Source organism: Podarcis melisellensis (genome assembly GCF_964234715.1).
Source record: "Podarcis melisellensis genome assembly, chromosome: 11".
NCBI lineage: Eukaryota > Metazoa > Chordata > Lepidosauria > Squamata > Lacertidae > Podarcis > Podarcis melisellensis.
This window is the reverse complement of record NC_138543.1, coordinates 54,337,219-54,356,180: the sequence shown is the minus strand read 5'-3', so window position 1 is coordinate 54,356,180 and position 18,962 is coordinate 54,337,219. Positions and strand designations below refer to the sequence as shown.

Sequence of the window (18,962 nt, the reverse complement as noted above, 5' to 3'; positions counted from 1 at the left end):
CTGAATCACGTTCCTTTCCACAAAAGAATCACTCTTCAAAAGCAAAACAAGCTGAACTCTCCACGTGCTTTTGTGACACTGCACCGGGAAGCCTTGGAAAGGTCTTTTGTGTGGGTTTAACCACATGACTGGGTCAGAAAGCCTTTTCACAGTTTCTATCAAGTTGAGGAGTCCTTCTAAAAACACCAAACCAAACTCTGGTACCACCAAAAAGATCCAAGACAGGCATTCTTGAATTGTTCCACCTTTTTAAAAAAACTCCTCTTCCTCTTCCTCCTCCTCTTCTTCTTTTGAAATTAATAAATGTCTGCTACATTCTAATTTACATGGTTGTCCATGAAGCTTTGAGGTCACTTGTCCTTGGGTTCAATGGAACCTGATTTATTTTTGTTTCTTCCTTATTTTTTTAAAAAAAACACCCAAAGCCCTTCCATTTTCAGTCTTCAAATAAGTCCGAAATCAAAGCGATGGGTGGGTAGTTTCTTATCAGAGGATCTTGCGCTCCTGCTATAAGGCGAGAGAAAAGAAAATATTAGAACAGGCTATAAATCAATAACATGATTTGATTTGATTACATAAATCTTAGCTATGATCGTCCAGAATTTAACAATTCTCTCCCATTGACAGCAATAACAAAAATAAGAAGAAAGCCTTATCTCCCTTGGCTAGAGCAAGTCGGCAAGCCTTAGGAAGTGTAGGCAGATCCACTAATGAAATTGTTCTGACAGTCATAGAATCATAGAATTGTAGAATTGGAAGAATTACAACCCCCTGCAATGCAAGAATCTCGGCTAAAGCATCCATGACAGTTGGCCACTCAACCTCTGCTTTAAAACCTCCAAGGAAGGAGAAACCACCATCTCTGTCAAACAGCTCTTACTGTCAGAAAGTTCTTTCTGATGATTAATCGGAATCTCCTTTCTTGTAGTTCGAAGCCTACCCTCCAGAGCAGGAGAACAGGACCCTCTTCTCATTGGGTCTAAACAGAACACAGAAGTAGAAATCCTGAATCTGTGCTATATCTGAAGCAGCGTCTCCACCCCCATCGTTCTACCCAGACACTGAGGTCCAGCGCCGAGGGCCCTCTGGCGGTTCTCTTGCTGCAAGAAGCCAAGTTACAAGGAACCAGGCAAAGGGCCTTCTTGGTGGTGGCACCCGCCCTGTGGAACGCCCTCCCACCAGATGTCAAAGACTACCAGACTTTTAGAAGACATCTGAAGGCAGTTCTGTTTAGGGAAGCTTTTAATGTTTGATGTATTATGGTATTTTAATATTTTGTTGGAAGCTGTCCAGAGTGGCTGGGGAAGCCCAGCCAGATGGGCGGGGTATAAAGTATTATTATTATTATTATTATTATTATTATTATTATTATTATTATTCAGCCTCCACAGAACGGGGTCCCAGTTTCCAGGGTAGTGCTGATTTGCCGCACAGCCCAATGCTGCCCAGAGTGGGCTAAAGCCGGACGTGTTCCCTGAGTAGCATGCTGAAATAAAAACGATGCACACAAATTCAAAATTGGACAGGATTTAACATTTCAGCTTATTTTAAGTGGGTAATAATAATAATAATAATAATAATAATAATAATAATAATAATAATAATTTATTACTTATACCCCGCCTATCTGGCTGGGTTTCTCTGGCCACTCTGGGCTGCTTCCAACAGAATATTAAAATACAATAACCTATTAAACATTAAAAGCTTCCCTAAACAGGGCTGCCTTCAGATGTCTTCTAAAAGTATGGTAGTTGTTTTTCTCTTTGACATGGGAGGGCGTTTCACAGGGCAGGTGCCACTACCGAGAAGGCCCTCTGCCTGGTTCCCTGTAACTTGGTTTCTCGCAGTGAGGGAACCGCCAGAAGGCCCTCAGAGCTGGACCTCAGTATCTGGGCAGAACGATGGGGGTGGAGACGCTCCTTCAGATATACTGGACCAAGGCCGTTTAGGGCTTTAAAGGTCAGCACCAACACTTTGAATTGTGCTTGAATAGTACAGTAAACCTGACACCATATGAATCAATGTTTCCCTCCAAGCAAATTCAAGGCAAAGGAATTTGTGTGACAGACTCTCTCTCACACACACCTCTGTGCCGTTGATTGCTGCTCCGTTTGAGCAATCGGGCAGAAGGAGGGATGAGACTGATAGTCCCTGCTCTGCAACGCCACCCAGAGAACGGCCAGAGAGGGTTGTGCAGCACTCATGAGCCCAACTGGACCAGGCAATTAGAGGAGCCAAAAGAGGCTTGAGTTAACATGAGTTCAGTACCTTAGTCTGAGAAACTTATCAGAGCAGCTGCTGTAGAGAATGTGGCCAGCTACTTGACCTCACCTGTATCCCAGTCTCTGCCCGCTTTTCCTATGTTTACTGGCCTAGACCTTGACTTGTGCCCAACCTGGTCTCTGGCCCTTGCAGGCCAAATCCTGCTGGGCCCAACACTGAAAAAAATAAGGGGACTGACAGCTTCTGCCAGGCTATACAGTGGTACCTCGGGTTAAATACTTAATTCGTTCCAGAGGTCCGTTCTTAACCTGAAACTGTTCTTAACCTGAAGCACCACTTTAGCTAATGGGGCCTCCTGCTGCCGCCGTGTCGCCGGAGCACAATTTCTGTTCTTACCCTGAAGCAAAGTTCTTAACCTGAAGCACTATTTCTGGGTTAGCGGAGTCTGTAACCTGAAGCATATGTAACCTGAAGCGTATGTAACCCGAGGTACCATTGTACAATGCAAGGTTGGCAGGCTGCATTTCACTTGGAGGTTTACCTGTTGCGCAGAATCGCTTGAGCAAGTAAGAGAGGCAGGGTGCTTAGATATGCAGAGAGTGAACAGCCCAGCAGATAAATTTCTCATGCTGGGTCTGTTGTCGCTGACATGCCTCCCCTGCAGACAGCCTGATTTTTTTTTAATATAAAAAAAGTAGACAGCAGTGCTTTTCAAAGATTAGTGTTCGCTTAAATGCTAACTAAACCATCCAAGCAGAGAAACCGCTGGGATTATTACCAAGAATAGATAGATCTATTTAGAGCAGGGTGTTTGTTTTCGTTTGCTGGCTCTCGGAACAAAAAGAATGCAAACGACGACGTACATTGGTTGCAGGTTTCTTAACGAAGTGGAGGAGCACATGCTCAGCCAGTAGACCACGAGACCCTTAATCTCAGGAATGTGGGTTCAAGCCCAATGTTGGGCCAAAGATTCCTGCTTTGCAGGGTGTAGGCGTGCAAATACCCAGAGTGTAGGGGTCAGGTGGGATCGCTATGAGGAATTATAAAATATGCATCAAGCCATTGTGTCTGCGATGAAAGCATTCGGTTGACTGGATTTGATTCATTGACAATAATTTTGGATCAAAGCCCACAAGCCTCTCCATCTCTACCATTTGCTTTCTCTACACCTGACAGGCACGTATAAGCATTCTAAAACACAGGCCAGTTGCTTCACCCGGCATCCTGGATCATAAAGATAGTAGGTAGCTTCTTTGATGTAAAAGGTAAAGGTAAAGGGACCCCTGACCGACTCTGGGGTTGCGGCGCTCATCTTCGTTTATTGGCCAAGGGAGCTGGCATTCGTCTGCAGACAGCTTCTTGGTCATGTGGCCAGCATGACAAAGCCACTTCTGGTGTACCAGAGCAGCACACAGAAACACCGTTTACCTTCCTGCCAGAGCGGTACCTATTTATTTACTTGCAGTTTGATGTGCTTTCGAACTGCTAAGTTGGCAGGAGCTAGGACTGAGCAACAGGAGTTCACCCCGTCGCAGGGATTCGAACTGCCGACCTTCTAATCGGCAAGTCCTAGGCTCCGTGGTGATGTGGCTCTGTGGTGATGTGGCAAGTCCTAGGCTCTCTTTGATGTAGCTATTGTTAGTTTTGTTAATCTAAGGGCCAGGAAGAGAGTTCACAAGGAGATGGTAAATCCTGCCTCTCCTGTTTATGACCTCCGGGGTTTCCTAAAAGCATTCCTCCTTGCTTCCTCTTTTATTTACTCTGGACTACTATGCATGCTCAAATTAACTCTTTGTGGTTTTAACTTTAACTTTGTCCCCACGTGGGGTTTTTTGAATTGCTCAGAGGAAATCTGATTAGTTCTTACGAACACTGTGTAAAAGGTTCTTTTGTGAATAAAACGACCTGGGCCGAGGGGTGGACAGGAATTATTATTATACGCACTCCGCCCAGAGTCTTGCTGTCAAGCTTCGTGTGTATTTTATTAATCAGAGTCCAATCCTTCCTTGCTTTGGGAAAGCTACAGCAGGGTATAGGACCATATGAGCCTTGTGGTCCCTTCCAACTCTACAATGTGATGATTCTATGCATTGCCTGTAGGAAATACTAAGTTCAAACTCTGGTATCTCCAGTTAGAAGGATCGGGTGATGGGAAGAACCTCTCCTGGAGACCTTGGAGAGCTGCTGTCAATCAGAGTAGACATATCGCGTTAGGTGGACAAATGGTTGGAAGTCATATAACTCACATTCCCATGTATCCGTTTATATACAGTTGTGCCTCGCAAGACGAAAAGAATCCGTTCCACGATTCTCTTCGTCTAGCGGTTTTTTCGTCTTGCGAAGCAAGCCCATTGACAGCTTAGCGGATTAGCGCTACAGCGGTCTAGCGGCTTCTAGCAATCAGCTGTTAAGCTGCTTATCAGCGGATCAGCTGTTAAGCGGCTTAGCGGCTTAGGAAAAGGGGGGGAAAGCGGGGGGAAACCGCGGGAACTCGCAAGATTTTTTCGTCTTGCGAAGCAACCCCATAGGGAAATTCGTTTTGCGAAGCGCCTCCAAAACGGAAAACCCTTTCGTCTAGCGGGTTTTCCGTCTTGCGAGGCGTTCGTCTTGCGGGGCACCACTGTACATAAAACAAAATCTATGCTTGATCTCAACTGAAAGACTGAGAAGCGATTGGGACAAGACCTAAAACAAGGGTTGGGAACCTGTGGCTCTTCAGATGTCGTTGGGTTCCTACCTCCCATTAGTCCCAGCCAGCATGGCCAGGGTTGGTGGGAATGGTCAACATCTGGAGGACGTAGAACATTAGCATCTGGAAGGCCAGAAATTCCCCACCCCTGATCTAAATGTTTCCTTAGGTGTTCAGGATTATACTAATGAAGATGGCTTCATGGAGTAGGAATGTCATGTAGATGAATCATCACTCATGAGCCTACTTTGGCACATATCCAGCTAATTCTGAATTACACGCCAATTTAGTGTGAGATCTTTATTTCAAAGGGCTCCAGTGCAGCTATGTTGACACAACATGATGCTGTTGGTTAATTCAGGATGCTGAATTGTGCTACGAACTGTGATCAAATGAACTCATAGCTGTCCTTGCACCCTAGTGGGATTCTTTTCTGGTGCAGAAAATGTTTCAAGGGATACCTTTGAATCCTAAAAAGGCACAGAGGTGACCTATGGAAAAGCAAAGTGTGTGGGTGTCCCCACACTCACATGCACGGAGGGAAGAAGTGACCAAGGGGACGGGCAGAATCAAGCAGAAAGCACCTCCAAAACATTGGCTCAGTGGTGGGACCTAGCTAAGCTCTGAATTTTTGGTTGTGTTCTTGGAGAGCTACTGTAAGTTATTTCAACTTGTCCATCTAAGCATTCCTAGATAACTTGCTTCCCTTGTTTTAAGAACTAGCAAGAATAGAGGTCATGAAGTTCATGCTGTGAATTTAACATCCACAGTGCAGTGGTCAATTCTGACATGAAGATGCTCTTCATTGACAATCCCCATGCCATGTCCCTCCTAAGGTTTTATGACAAAAAGGCATTTTTGACCACATTACGAGCTTCCCTATCAAGCCAGCCCTTTTCCTCATCCTCCCTTCCCAGTTTGTTGAACATCAGGTTTGATAAAAGAGTTTTGGTGGACTCAGAAGGTTGCACACTAGTTTGTGGCATTCGGATCAATTGTAGTTTTTCTGACATTTTTCAGAATCAGCATGGCAGATTAACCCTTTAGCCATGCATGCTAGTGTAACCAACTAGGCTCCTGTAGATATTGAAGTGTCAACCTTGAGCATAACATAGCCGACACTTTGTTTGATCAAACTTACTTTTGTTAATATCTACAGGAGCCTGGCTAAAGGAACTTTAAAGACTAAATCTTCCTTTTTTTGGACACAATTTGAATGAGTTTTCTGTTTGTGTCTTTTGTAGGAGATTATTAATATAAGATTTAGAACATAGAATGGTTTGGTAGTGTTTTATGTGCCGCTTAAATGTGTGTTGGGCACACAGCCTCAGCCCACTCTAGACTACAACTCACCTTGCCCTTTAGCTTTTGCTGAGATGCGTGCCGAGTTTTTCTTTCCTGATCAAGCTTGCTGCATAGGGGATCTGCAAAGATATAGAAAATGCCGCTATGTGAGGATGAGCCAGGACTTTAAATCAAAGTTAAGCCAGATGCTTCCCAGGTGATTCTTACAGGAGGCCTGTAAGGCAGGCAAGTCTTTTCGTCAGCGTAATACAGAGTAAGTTAAGGGAAAGAAAGAGTGGCTTTCTAACAGCACAATTCTTTGCATCTTTTCTCAGAAGCAAGCCCCACTGAATCAATGGGGCTTGCTCCCAGCTTAAAGAAGACCCAGGGAATTGGTGGGTCAGCTGAGCTCCACACAGAGACATCAGCTTCAAACGTCACGTTCTTCCTTGCTGTGGAACACTTGACAGAACGAAAGCGAACTAAGCAATTTACAAGGAAGTAATTGCTAAAAACCAAAACTAACTAACAATATTGAGTGGGAACATGTGTGGGATAAATTAGTAGACCAAATTGTCACTTCTACCTCAGGGGAAGAAAGAAAAAGTTCTCTGAAGTAGAAAAATCCAGCTTTCCAAAATTAAGAGTTCCCCAGGAAAAGGGATTGATTGACAAACAACTCTGGGGAATTATAGCTGTAGGAAAGGAACAGGGGTCTCCTAACAACTTCAGCCCCCATAATTCCTTGGGGGAAGCCACAACTGTGGTACCATAGTGCTTTCAATGTGTGCTGTGAATGTGCCCTTTTACCCAGAGTGAGCTCATTGAGTTTAGTGGGCATGGCTAACTTAGGGCCGTTAATTTCAGTGGGTCTACTCTCAGTAAACATTAGCTGGATACCACCCCATGTCTCTAGAACAGTCTGCATGGACACCTGGTGGCCTGTGGAGCATCTCAGACCCTGCTGTGTGTTCTTGTGAAAGTACGTCTCCCTGTGCTCACACCTAAAATCCCCGTGGGAAATTCCACTTCGCCTGTGGAGAAATGAGGGGAGAGACAGAATCTGCTGCAACTATTGCATCTCCCAATACTTCACAGACATAACCAAAAGCAAAGTTTTCAATGTTAAATGTTTTATTATGTTTTCATATGTGTTAGAAGCTGCCCCGAGTGGCTAGGGCATAAAGAATAGAATTACTACTACTACTACTACTACTACTATTACTATTACTACTACACCCCAAATCGTAAACCAAAGCCCCCTGATCAAGCCCCTCTCTCCCACATCTATTCCACCTTTCCAAAAAAGGGCTCTGCTTCACTTTCATCATCAATTTATCTATTTCCCCTGTGATTGGATGTTCAGTCAGTCTGCAAGTTGCATCATATGCTCTAGTGTATTTAGTTTCTTTTAAGAGCCAAGCTAGCAGGTGTAGAAGGACCTGGTGGGGACAGTGGTGAGTGGGAAGGGAGAGTTCGGCCCTTCCGCGTCCACTGCCACAGTTCCGAAGAAAAAATTCTCCTCAAAGCTGCTTTTTGGATTACATATATAGAGAAAAAGCTCCCATTGGCATCACTGGGAGCTTTCTTTCCAATGGAAATAGCAACTTTGGGCCTGGGCGGTTAAAACATAGATATATATTTAACATCCACAATAAGTAGTCATTTTATATGGAATTCTGACCTATTATAACTAACTTTTACATATACTTTCATTCTCTTTTTCTCAATGATCTCACTCCCTCCTCTCTCTGTCTCTCTCAACCACTTCCCCCCTTTCCATTGCTCTTTTTCCATCTTGTACTTTCTACCTGTCACTCACACTAACTCTGCCCAGTTGTCAGTCATTATTCCACTCCCTCTAGGATTTACTTCCTCGTAACCATGTTCTGAGGGACGCGGGTGGCTCAGTGGGTTAAACCACAGAGCCTAGGGCTTGCTGATCAGAAGGTCGGCAGTTTGAATCCCTGCGACGGGGTGAGCTCCCGTTGCTTGGTCCCTCCTCCTGCCAACCTAGCAGTTCGAAAGCACGTCAGAGTGCAAGTAGATAAATAGGTACCACTCCGGCAGGAAGGTAAACGGCGTTTACGTGCGCTCCTCTGGTTTGCCAGAAGCTGCTTAGTCATGCTGGCCACATGACCTGGAAGCTCTACACTGGCTCCCTCGGCCAATAAAGCAAGATGAGTGCCACAATCCGAGTCGGCCATGACTGGACCAAATAGTCAGGGGTCCCTTTACCTTTAACCATGTTCTGAACTGCACCCTCAAGGAATCCCTGCTCCCCAAAACATACACAGTCAAATGACAATAAAATCCACCTTTGTCTCCAATGAGCTCAAGGTGTTCCATGGTTCTCCACTTCCCAATGTTGTCTTCTCAACAACCCTGTCAGGTAAGGCTGAGAGACAGTGTCTGGGCTTAGGGCCACACTTGAAACTTTGTGGCTGCAAAGGGATTTGAACCCTGGTCTCCCAGCTCTCAGCCCAACACTCTAACTGCTACACCACGTGGGAAGAGATTGTTCCTTGCAAGAAGTCGTCCTCATATACAGCCTCACCTTATGTTCATTGCCTGCTTTAGTTTGAGAGCATATAATTTCCTGTGGCAAAGGATGTACAGGGGAGAAGAGAGACTGTCTTGCCAATTTCCCAATTATTGGGGAAGCCAAGGAAGTCAGTTGCTCAGGAAATCGTAAAAAAGAATCTTTACAAGTCCACGGTGGACAAAAGCTGAAAATGAAACCTTATTGATCCAGGGTTGTTTTTTTTAATTGCATGCTTTAAACTCCCTCATCTGCTGGAGGGTGTAGTGATAAGGTGGAGGCAGAAGGGGGCGCTGGGAGATTGATATGTTGCCGAGAGAAAATTCTAGCTCTTAAGTGTTCCCATCAACATCAGCAGACTGTTTGGAATTACAAGGCAAACTTCATTATGCTTTCTGGGTTGCAGAAGACTTCTCCTGCAAGTTGCGCCAACTCGGTGATGACCCCACCCTAGCACAAATCAGCATTGCACCTACTGATTTAACTTGAGAAGCACCAATAGCTCAGCAGCAGGTCAAACAAGTGGTCCAACTGATTCAACACTGTCTACAATTACTGGCAACCACTCTCCGTGGTTTCAGTCAGGGGACATTCCTAGCTCCACTCCAGAAATGCTGGGGTCCTTTGAATTCAAGGCAGATGCTCCTACTACTGAGCTATGACCCTTCTGGTGTGTGTGTTTTTTTCCAGTTTCCCCCACTCTAAGATTCCACCAGCATTCTGTGCTCACTGGCCTTGCTCAGTTCTCCTTGGGTTTTAAGTCCCCACCCCACCCCTTCTCTCATCTATCTATCATCTATCTATCTATCTATCTATCTATCTATCTATCTATCTATCTATCATCTATCTATCTATCTATCTATCTATCTATCTATCTATCTATCTATCATCTATCTATCTATCTATCTATCTATCTATCATCTATCTATATCTATCTATCTATCTATCTATCTATCTATCTATCTATCATCTATCATCTATCTATCTATCATCTATATCTATCTATCTATCATCTATATCTATCTATCTATCATCTATCTATCTATCTATCATCTATCTATCTATCTATCTATCTATCTATCTATCTATCTATCTATCTATCATCTATCTATCTATCATCTATCTCTATCTATCTATCTATCTATCTATCTATCTATCTATCTATCTAATCTATCATCTATCTATCTATCATCTATCTATCTATCTATCTATCTATCTATCTATCTATCTATCTATCATCTATCTATCTATCATCTATCTATCTATCTATCATCTATCTATCTATCTATCTATCTATCTATCTATCTATCTATCATCTATCATCTATCTATATCTATCTATCATCTATCTATCTATCAAATAAAAACATCTTGATGGTCCCAGGCCACAGAGAAGTTAGGCTGGCCTCAACTAGAGCCAGCGCTTTTTCGGCTGTAGCTCCGACCTGGTGGAACACTCTGTCACAAGAGACTAGGGCCCTGCGGGTGCTTGACATCTTTCCGCAGGGCCTGCAAGACAGAGCTTTTCCGCCAGGCCTTTGGCCAGGGCGCAGCCTGACTCCCTCCCTTGGCAACCTTCGCAGAACTCTGGCCCAATGGTGGCCAGTGGCTCGAATTTAATTAATTTTATAATGAATGATTTTAGAGTGTTGTTTGTGCTGTACTTTTGTACTGTTTTATTGTTGTTAGCCGCCCTGAGCCCGGCTTCGGCTGGGGAGGGCAGGATATAAATAAAATTTATTATTATTATTTATTATCATCTATCTATCTATCTATCTATCTATCTATCTATCTATCTATCTACCTATCATCTATCTATCTATCATCTATCTATCTATCTATCTATCTATCTATCTATCTATCTATCTATATCTATCTATCTATAACTATCTATCTATCATCTATCTATCATCTATCTATCTATCTATCTATCTATCTATCTATCTATCTATCTATCTATATCTATCTATCTATATCTATCTATCATCTATCTATCTATCTATCTATCATCTATCTATCTATCTATCTATCTATCTATCATCTATCTATCATCTATCTATCTATCTAATCTATCTATCATCTATCTATCATCTATCTATCTATATCTATCTATATCTATCTATCTATCTATCTATCTATCTATCTATCTATCTATCTATCATCTATCTATCATCTATCTAATCTCTAACTTCTGCAAAGCTTTGGGTTCCACCAGAGCTCATTTGAACCATCCTCTTCTTTTGCTTTGTGCTCTTTTGGCTACATAAGGATCTCCACGCTTGGAGAATGGAGCTCACTATCCATGTATCAGAATGCTTTGCACACAGAAGGGGTCTCAGGGTTCCTATGCTCAGCCCACCTCAAATTCTTATACGAATGACCTGCCCACCCACCTTCTTAACCATCTTTCCAACTTACTTAAGAGATTATTTAAGAGGAGGACTGCCTGTGGGGCCTGAAGGACCTTGCCCTTGCCTCTTTCCACCTGGCTTGGGGTGGGGCCTGACAGGCTTCACAAGCACTGCAGCTGCTTTTAAATTGTTTTTAATTTTTATCTGTGCTGTTTTAAACGAGACTGTCTTGGCTGTGAGCCCTGGAAGACCTGGCCTTTTTTCCATCTGGCCGGGGAGAGTGGAGTGTGGACTGACTCCAGCTACAAAAGCTGAGGTTGTTGAACAGATTCTTGGGCTGGAGTATTGTTCAGGGGAGGTTGAGAGAACTTGTTGCTGTGATTGATATTATTGTTGTATCTTTAGTTTTAGAGCTTATGGTTTACGTGGAAATTGTTTCCATTTGGTTGTGTACTTTTTGATGTGTTTTATTTATTGTTTATGACTTCTGTTATGTTGGTAATTATGTAAATCTTGTCGTGTTGTAAGCTGCCTTGAGCATAGTTTCAAATAAGGAAAGGCGGCACATTAATAAACTGATGATGATGATTTCAAAAAATGAAGTGAGTTTAAAAAGAAGAGAAAGGAAAAGAAAAGAAGCCACAATAGCACATAGAGCTTAACATTTTTTTTAGCAGGGAACGCTCTCTTACAATTTGTAACTGTTGAACCATTTCTTCTCTGTAGGCCAATTCCCGCTTCATCTGGTCTTGAAAATTATCTACATGGGGGCAAAAGAAGGAAGGTCCATTAAGAATCATTACAGGGCAAGAGGATTTTAAAAAATACTAATTAAAAAAACCCAAACCAGTAGAAAAGAAACACAACATTAAAAGTTTCTTATTCTGATGGATTGCACAAGCGGGAACAATCTGCAGAGTGATGTTACAGGTGCTAGCCAATAGACCTACCACCATACATGGCTTTTCCCTGATATGCTGGAAGCTCACAGAAAATTCAGAGCTCGTCGCTCCAGGGCATGAAAATATCACTGTGCTATCAGGGCGACAACACTGCCTTTATTAAATAACTTCAGCTGCACTTAAAATGTTCTGCTCGTCTTCACCCACAATTCTCTGCACACTAACCTGAGTAAGATGGATCGGGAACACAATCTGTCCGCTACAAAGCCTCGTGAAGTTCTATAGGGTTTACTTCCAAGTAAATGTGTACAGAATTTATATTTGCAGCGGGATCTCTGTCTGAGTAAATGCATATAGCATCTGGCTTTAAATACATGCAAATTTATCCACACTTAATCCTAATCTGAAGGCATGCAGGTGGCGCTGTGGTCTAAACCAGTGTTTCCCAACCTTGTGCCTCCAGATGTTTTTGGCCTACAACTCCCATCATCCCTAGCTAGCAAGACCAGTGGTCAGGGATGATGGGAATTGTAGTTCAAAAACAGCTGGAGGCACAAGGTTGGGAAACACTGGACCACAGAGCCTAGGGCTTGCCAATCAGAAGGTCAGCAGTTCGAATCCCTGTGACGGGGTGAGCTCCCGTTAGTCGGTCCCTGCTCCTGCCAACCTAGCAGTTCAAAAGCATGCCAAAGTGCAAGTAGATAAATAGGTACCACTCTGGCAGGAAGGTAAACGGCGTTTACGTGCGCTGCTCTGGTTCGCCAGAAGTGGCTTAGTCATGCTGGCCACATGACCCGGAAAAACTGTCTGCGGACAAACGCCAGCTCCCTCGGCCAGTAAAGTGAGATGAGCGCGCAACCCAGAGTCGTCCGCGACTGGACCTAATGTCAGGGGTCCTTTTACCTTTAATCCTAATCTAGGAGTAGGTCCCAGCCAATTATGGGACTTGCACCTGAGTCAATACTCTTAGGGCCAGGCTGCAAAACTATAAAGCAGGCATTAAATGTTCCCACTCCTTAGTTCTCCATGGTTGTTTATAGCCTGGTATTTACGTTCTATTTTAATCTGGAGCAAAATTGACCACTGCTTTGTGGTGCAGCAAGACCACACATTCTTCAAGCTGGCGAACGCCATCGCCACCACTTCCTTGGTCAGCAGCGCATGACTATCCATTTTCATTCAGATTGTGTTTTGTGTGGTTTCATTGTGGGCTTTAGTTACATGAAGGGGAGGCAAGTCTTAAATTTTACTGTGGTACCAAAAGGAAACATGGGGGAATGCAGATGGCTGAATGCCAAGCTGCCGTGATAATGTTACCTGGCAGGTAAGGTAATGTACGACAGCACTTTGGAAACCAGCCTTGTTCCCCAGGCTCTTTGAACTGCAGCTGTTTGTTGTTGTCATTTCTTAAACTGTTCTCAGTTTTGTTCACTTGACATTGCTGCTTTTCTAAATTGCACGTTCTCTTTTGAACTACGTCGTTCTGGTTTTTTAGGTACTTTTTGTACTAGAAAGGTATGGTATAAATTAAGGTGGCGATCCTATGGCAAGATACACTGGGACGAGCAGTGTAGGATGCAGTGAACTTTCAGCTCCTTTAGCAGGTTCCCAGCTCAGCTGGGGTAAAGTCCTCAACCTGTACCATTTTTTGTACCCGCTGTGGTGGTGACTGGTGCCCACTGGGAACAGATAGGGGAGAAGGCTGGGAGGCAGACAGTAGGTGGAGCCAGAGTTAAATACAGGTGGAGATGGCTAATTCCAATTTTGTCCCCATCATCTTCTCAGGTGAGTACTACAAGGGTGTCAGGAGTCAGCCGGCAGTAAATCACACTGTTCAAGCTAGAGTTAACTCTTTATTAGCAAGAACGTGATCTGCACAGACCTGGTGGCATGAGCACAGCAGCTCAACCCCAGCAGGTCTTGCCCCCATGGATCAGTTGCTGAGGCTGAAGGTCTCCACCTCCCCACAGCCACTTGAGTCCATCCTCTCCAAGACTTTTTCCAAGCAATCGGAGACTGTGCCTGCATGAAGCCAACCTCTCCTCTGCTTTTTTTCATGCCTCTTCTGGTTCTGGGAGATCAGAGGGGAGCTTGTCATAGCAAGAGGAGGAGGCACCCATGCCTCCTGACCCATCTTGGCCTCCCTCCTCCCCTGCTTCAGCTTCTCCCTCTGATTCTGCCATAGACTCTCCCTGCTCCCTTAAGCCTTGCTAGCTCTTCAGCTTCTAACACCTCTTGTTCCCAGTCTTCTCCCTCCCTCGCTCTCTGACCACTCACTGTTGTCCCACCACCAATTCCCGGGCTTTAAGCCTTCTTGCTTTGGTGGTTCCCTACCTGGTTCCTCCCACCATTCCTCTGCGTCCAACCAGTCCATAATACTGAGGCAAGACTGAGACTGAGGAGGAGGAAGGAGACCACCATCGCCACCCCTGGACTGGCTGTAGATAAGAAGCCAGGTGTATGGGCAATTGATTCGGAAGATAATTGTATTTCGAGGAGCTAGTGCTCTAACATGGTTATCATTCCTGCTCCTGTTTGCTTCCCCCTCTCTAAACTCTTTGATGGCTGAAGAGCAGCCTTTAATACTCTAATCCAGCCTTTCTCAACCTGTGGGTCCTCAAATGTTGTTGAAGTACAGCTCCCATCACCCCTAGCTAGCAAGGCCAGAGCTCAGGGATGATGGGAGTTGTAGTCCAACAACATCTGGGGACCCACAGGTTGAGAACCGCTGCTCTAATCCAGGCTTCCTCAAACTCTGCTCTCCAGATGTTTATGGACTACAACTCCCATGATCCCTAGCTAGCAGGACCAGTGGTCAGGGATGATGGGAATTGTAGTCTCAAAACATCTGGAGGGCTGAGTTTGAGGAAGCCTGCCCTAATCTTTTGGAAGGGAAGGAAGTGATATTACTGGGTACCTTCTTTTGATGTTGGACATTGTTTGAAGAAAGTGAGGCACTGGGAGAGGCAGCTAATGAATAATCTGCATGTAGCTAGTAGCACTAGCCAGTCAGGCAAGCCATGCAGGCTAGCAGGTTAGCTACCTATAAATCAGATGACTTTGGGCTGAGTTCTGAGAAGCTGGTGGACGGACTGATGGCTGTGGGGCTGTGCAACCTGAGACTACTTGGGGGAGTAACTTTGCCACTTCTTGAGGGTTTCCAAGTGGCAGCTTGAAGTGCTTGCTTGGTAATGTGTATAATGCTTTCTGTTTAGAATAAAATCTTAAAACTTCTCTCACTCACTTGGGTTTTGTATTGCCTCCGAATCTCTTTTTTAAAAAAACCACCTTGCATTTGGCAAGACACGAGGCAGGTAGGAGGCTGTTTGAGGGCAGAATGAGCTTGGTGGGGCAGTGTCCTCCTATTCATAGCTGTCAATCGTCCCTTATTTGGCGGGACAGTCCCTTATCCCATCACCATGTCCCGCTGCTGTCCCTCATTGATGATGTCCCTTAAATAAGCTACTGAATGTAATGGGGCCCTTTCTATGTCCAGCTGTCCTTTGTCAACAACAAATTGTTGCTGTTTTTTTGTGTTGAATATATGCTAGATGGTAATTTATGGACTTAATAGGTATCTAAAGCAATTTGCATGCAACAAAATATGTATTTCATCAAAGTATTGTTGATCCCTTATTTTGGCTGTTGATCCCTTATTTTCCAGGCTGCTGGTCCCTTATTTTCAAATCTGTAAGTTGACAGCAATGGTCCTATTTTCCCCTAAAGTAACACCCTCCTCTGGTACTAATCGATGCTCTTGAGCGTTATTCACATACACTCAAACATACAGAGATAAAGTAAGAAAAATTAATAACAGAAATGTTTTTCTTACTGAATACAGGGAAAGAGGCGGTTCCTTTCAAGACCTGGAATTCCTGTTCTAGCCTCCGCCGCAAGTCTATCTGCTCAAACAAGACCTTCTGAAGTTCTTCTAGACCGAGAGGAAAGGAGATATTTTTCTACTAATCAGCTGAAATAAATCTTGAGAGTCTGCTTATCCACGCAATCCATTATTACAAAGACTTGTCTGTGTTGGTGGTGGCAATTTAAGGGTGTCCACGGTGGAAAGTCTTGCTTAGGCCCAGGATAGATTTTGTGCAGAAATCCATGAATATAAATCAATGCAATATATTATTTTAAAGTATTATGGTACAGTGTCATGTATTGATTGATACATATGCATTAATCTCAATTATAGCCACACAAAAGGTCCATATATTATTCATATGTTACTTGTCAAGCTTAAAATATGGCGGAGAATAAAAAAAGACAAGAAAACAAAAATCCCCTCAATTGTCTTTGTATTGCTGCTAAAACAAAGGGCCACATGGCAACGATAGATCGAGAGCTATTTATCTATATATAATTTTTCTCTCTTTTACCTTTTCCCATATTTTCGACATCCTTTTTCAGAGAATGAGGTGAATTGGTTTCCTGTATGGGTTCGCCTTAATGAAGAGAGGAATATAAAGTTATTGATTTACACGTGTGCTGCTTCTTATCAGACACAGAGGTTCATTTTGAATCCTCATCAGATGGTTGTGGGGGTGGGGAGAGATATTACAAAAAAGGGTTTTATGGCACCAGCAAATGCCTAGACCCCCCAGCCTTTGTTCACTCGAATTTAGCCAGAGATCTGGCTTGTGAAAGACGTATGTATATTAAATCTCAAAGTGAATAAATGCCACTTTTTTTTTTAAAAAAGTATCTGTTCACCCTCCTTTTTCTGAAGGTGTGCAGAAAAGAATATCAGAGCTTGAAGTTGATGAAGCCTCGCCTCCCAATTTTAAATGCAGTTTTATATTTAACTAACTAATATATTTACAAAGCACACTTTCACAGGAAATACAGCAAGGAAGCATACAATGGGGGGAAAAACACAGAGTAATAACATTGGTTAAAAACTCTCATCTCTTGCCAATAAACGCTGGTTGGTACAGACATTTCAAATTCCAAAGGCCTGTCTGAGTGCTACTGTTTTTTTAAAAGACCTCTAAAAGGAACAGGGATAACTCCCACCCAACTGTGATTGGCAAGGAGTTCCACAGGACAGGGTCTGTTGCACTAAAGACTTCATCCCTGGTAAAGGCCAATTCAGAGGCACCAAGAGAGAATAGGGACTACATCAGGGACTTATAAGAGACAGATGACAGGCTGAGTACTGTCTGAACTAGGGATAGCCCATGTGATGCCTGTTGACTACTGTTGGACTCCAACACCCATCAGCCCCAGCTAGCATCCCAGTCAGTGGTCAGGGATGCTGGGAATTGTAGTCCAACAACATCTGGGAAGCAGAACATGGACCACATCTGTCAATACAAGGCAGCTCTATAAACCACATACACTATTCATGCTCAAAATTGTTGGTGTACAGTAGACCTGGGAGAAGAGGCCGTGGAGGAGGACTGGAAAAAATTTAAGGACTATTTACAAAAGTATTGCAAACTGTATGAATGTTAAGAAGGATGTAAGATTAATAATAATATGGTTCCATTAAACTAGTTAAAGGGAATTTGAAGATAAAGTGATAAATTGGACAAGACAAATTTTGGATAAATATGAAGTTAAAGTTTAAGTTTATAAGGTTTGGGTAAAATTATCTGAAATTTGGGATATAACATTGGGAAACCTCAATATAAGAGTTGATACAAGTTAACAATTTGCTGAGTTAAGCTTGAGAAATTTCGAACGCAGAAACGAGAGATGCGAGGAAGTCCAAAGAAGCGAAGAAAATATGTTTGTGTAAAAGTACATGTTATTTGGTTTGTTTTGTACAAATTATTGAAAAAATCCTTAATAAATATTATTTTTTAAAAAATTGTTGGTGTACAGTAATTGTCAAACAAATGTATAAACCCCACCTTACAGGATGGTGTGTGTACAGATAGTGGTATATCTAATATATTTAGTACACAGTAGTTTATCTAATATGTTTAGTACATATCCCATATACTATTAGTAGCAAAGATACTCATTTCAGCAGGCATTCTGATATTACAGCATTAATAAATTGTTATCTTTATTATATTGTTGAGTCACTTGTACACCATATAGAGACAATCGTAATAGATAAATTGTCTAAATAAATAAATAAAATCACAACAAAAGACCAACAGCAGGCACCCCCAAAATCAGTCCTCCAGATGTTTTGGGACTACAACTCCCATCATCCCTAGCTAACAGGACCAGTGGTCAGGAATGATGGGAATTGTAGGCCCAAAACATCTGGGAGGGCTGAGTTTGGGGATGCCTGACCTACAGTATAGATCAGTGATGAGCAACCACCAGCTTAATTCAGGCTTAATTCAGTCCAGTAGGTGTCTTAAACTGCACAATGCCATTTCCCCAAAGCAATGGCCACCTGCTGTACACTTGATTTCATATATACCATGAGCTTTTGAGCAGATAAAGATGCAGATCCCTTCTAAAAGTAGGGTTTACGCCTGCAGACACCAGAGCCTTGGTCTACGTGGGCACCAATTCAAACTGTGTTGACAGTGAAACAGGGGTTTGCAGACACCACCAATCAGCTGGTGAATGGTACCAGCAAAGCCCTGAGCCCTTACCTGCATCATTTGATTTCAATCCATGCAGGTAAAGGGGAATCGTTCACCTGATGTCACAACAAGGTCAGGTGATTGCCAGGTATGTGACGCCACCCATCCGTCAAAATGCCCTGCAAGGTTTTTGGGGGCAGCTAGATTCTGCTTGCTAACAAGATATTCACTCGATAAAATGGAAGATGCAAAACATTTCATCAAAAGCAGGAAGAGCCGCAGGCCACAGTTAAACATGAAGTAAACTCATTGAAACATGCCGACTTAAATTAGCTGTGTATTAAGTAACTCTGTACGAGATTAAAGGCAGTGTGAAGAAATCAGAGTGCTCTATGTAGGCTGAGAATTCCTGAGTTCAAATCCTTGCTTAGCCATGAAGCTAGACAACAACTCTCAACCTAGCCAAATAAATAAC

The 18,962-nt window shown here is 43.2% G+C and overlaps 1 protein-coding gene across 2 annotated transcripts in view; it reads right to left on the bottom strand.

Moving 5' to 3' along the window:
- Positions 1-469: 469 nt before the first annotated feature.
- Positions 470-18,962, bottom strand: part of SKOR2 (SKI family transcriptional corepressor 2) — a gene marked incomplete at its 5' end in the record, with an annotated part of 33,465 nt that continues 14,972 nt past the window's right edge. Inside the window, 5 exons of one of the 2 annotated variants that reach the window (XM_081929641.1) lie at positions 470-507; positions 6,266-6,336; positions 11,781-11,848; positions 15,823-15,921; positions 16,373-16,438. In XM_081929641.1, the coding sequence (XP_081785767.1) occupies positions 6,274-6,336; positions 11,781-11,848; positions 15,823-15,921; positions 16,373-16,438 (296 nt within the window). In that variant the 3' untranslated portion in view covers positions 470-507; positions 6,266-6,273. Of the gene's footprint in view, positions 508-2,856; positions 2,893-6,265; positions 6,337-11,780; positions 11,849-15,822; positions 15,922-16,372; positions 16,439-18,962 lie in introns of those variants that run through there. The other variant, XM_081929640.1, reaches the window with a different exon arrangement.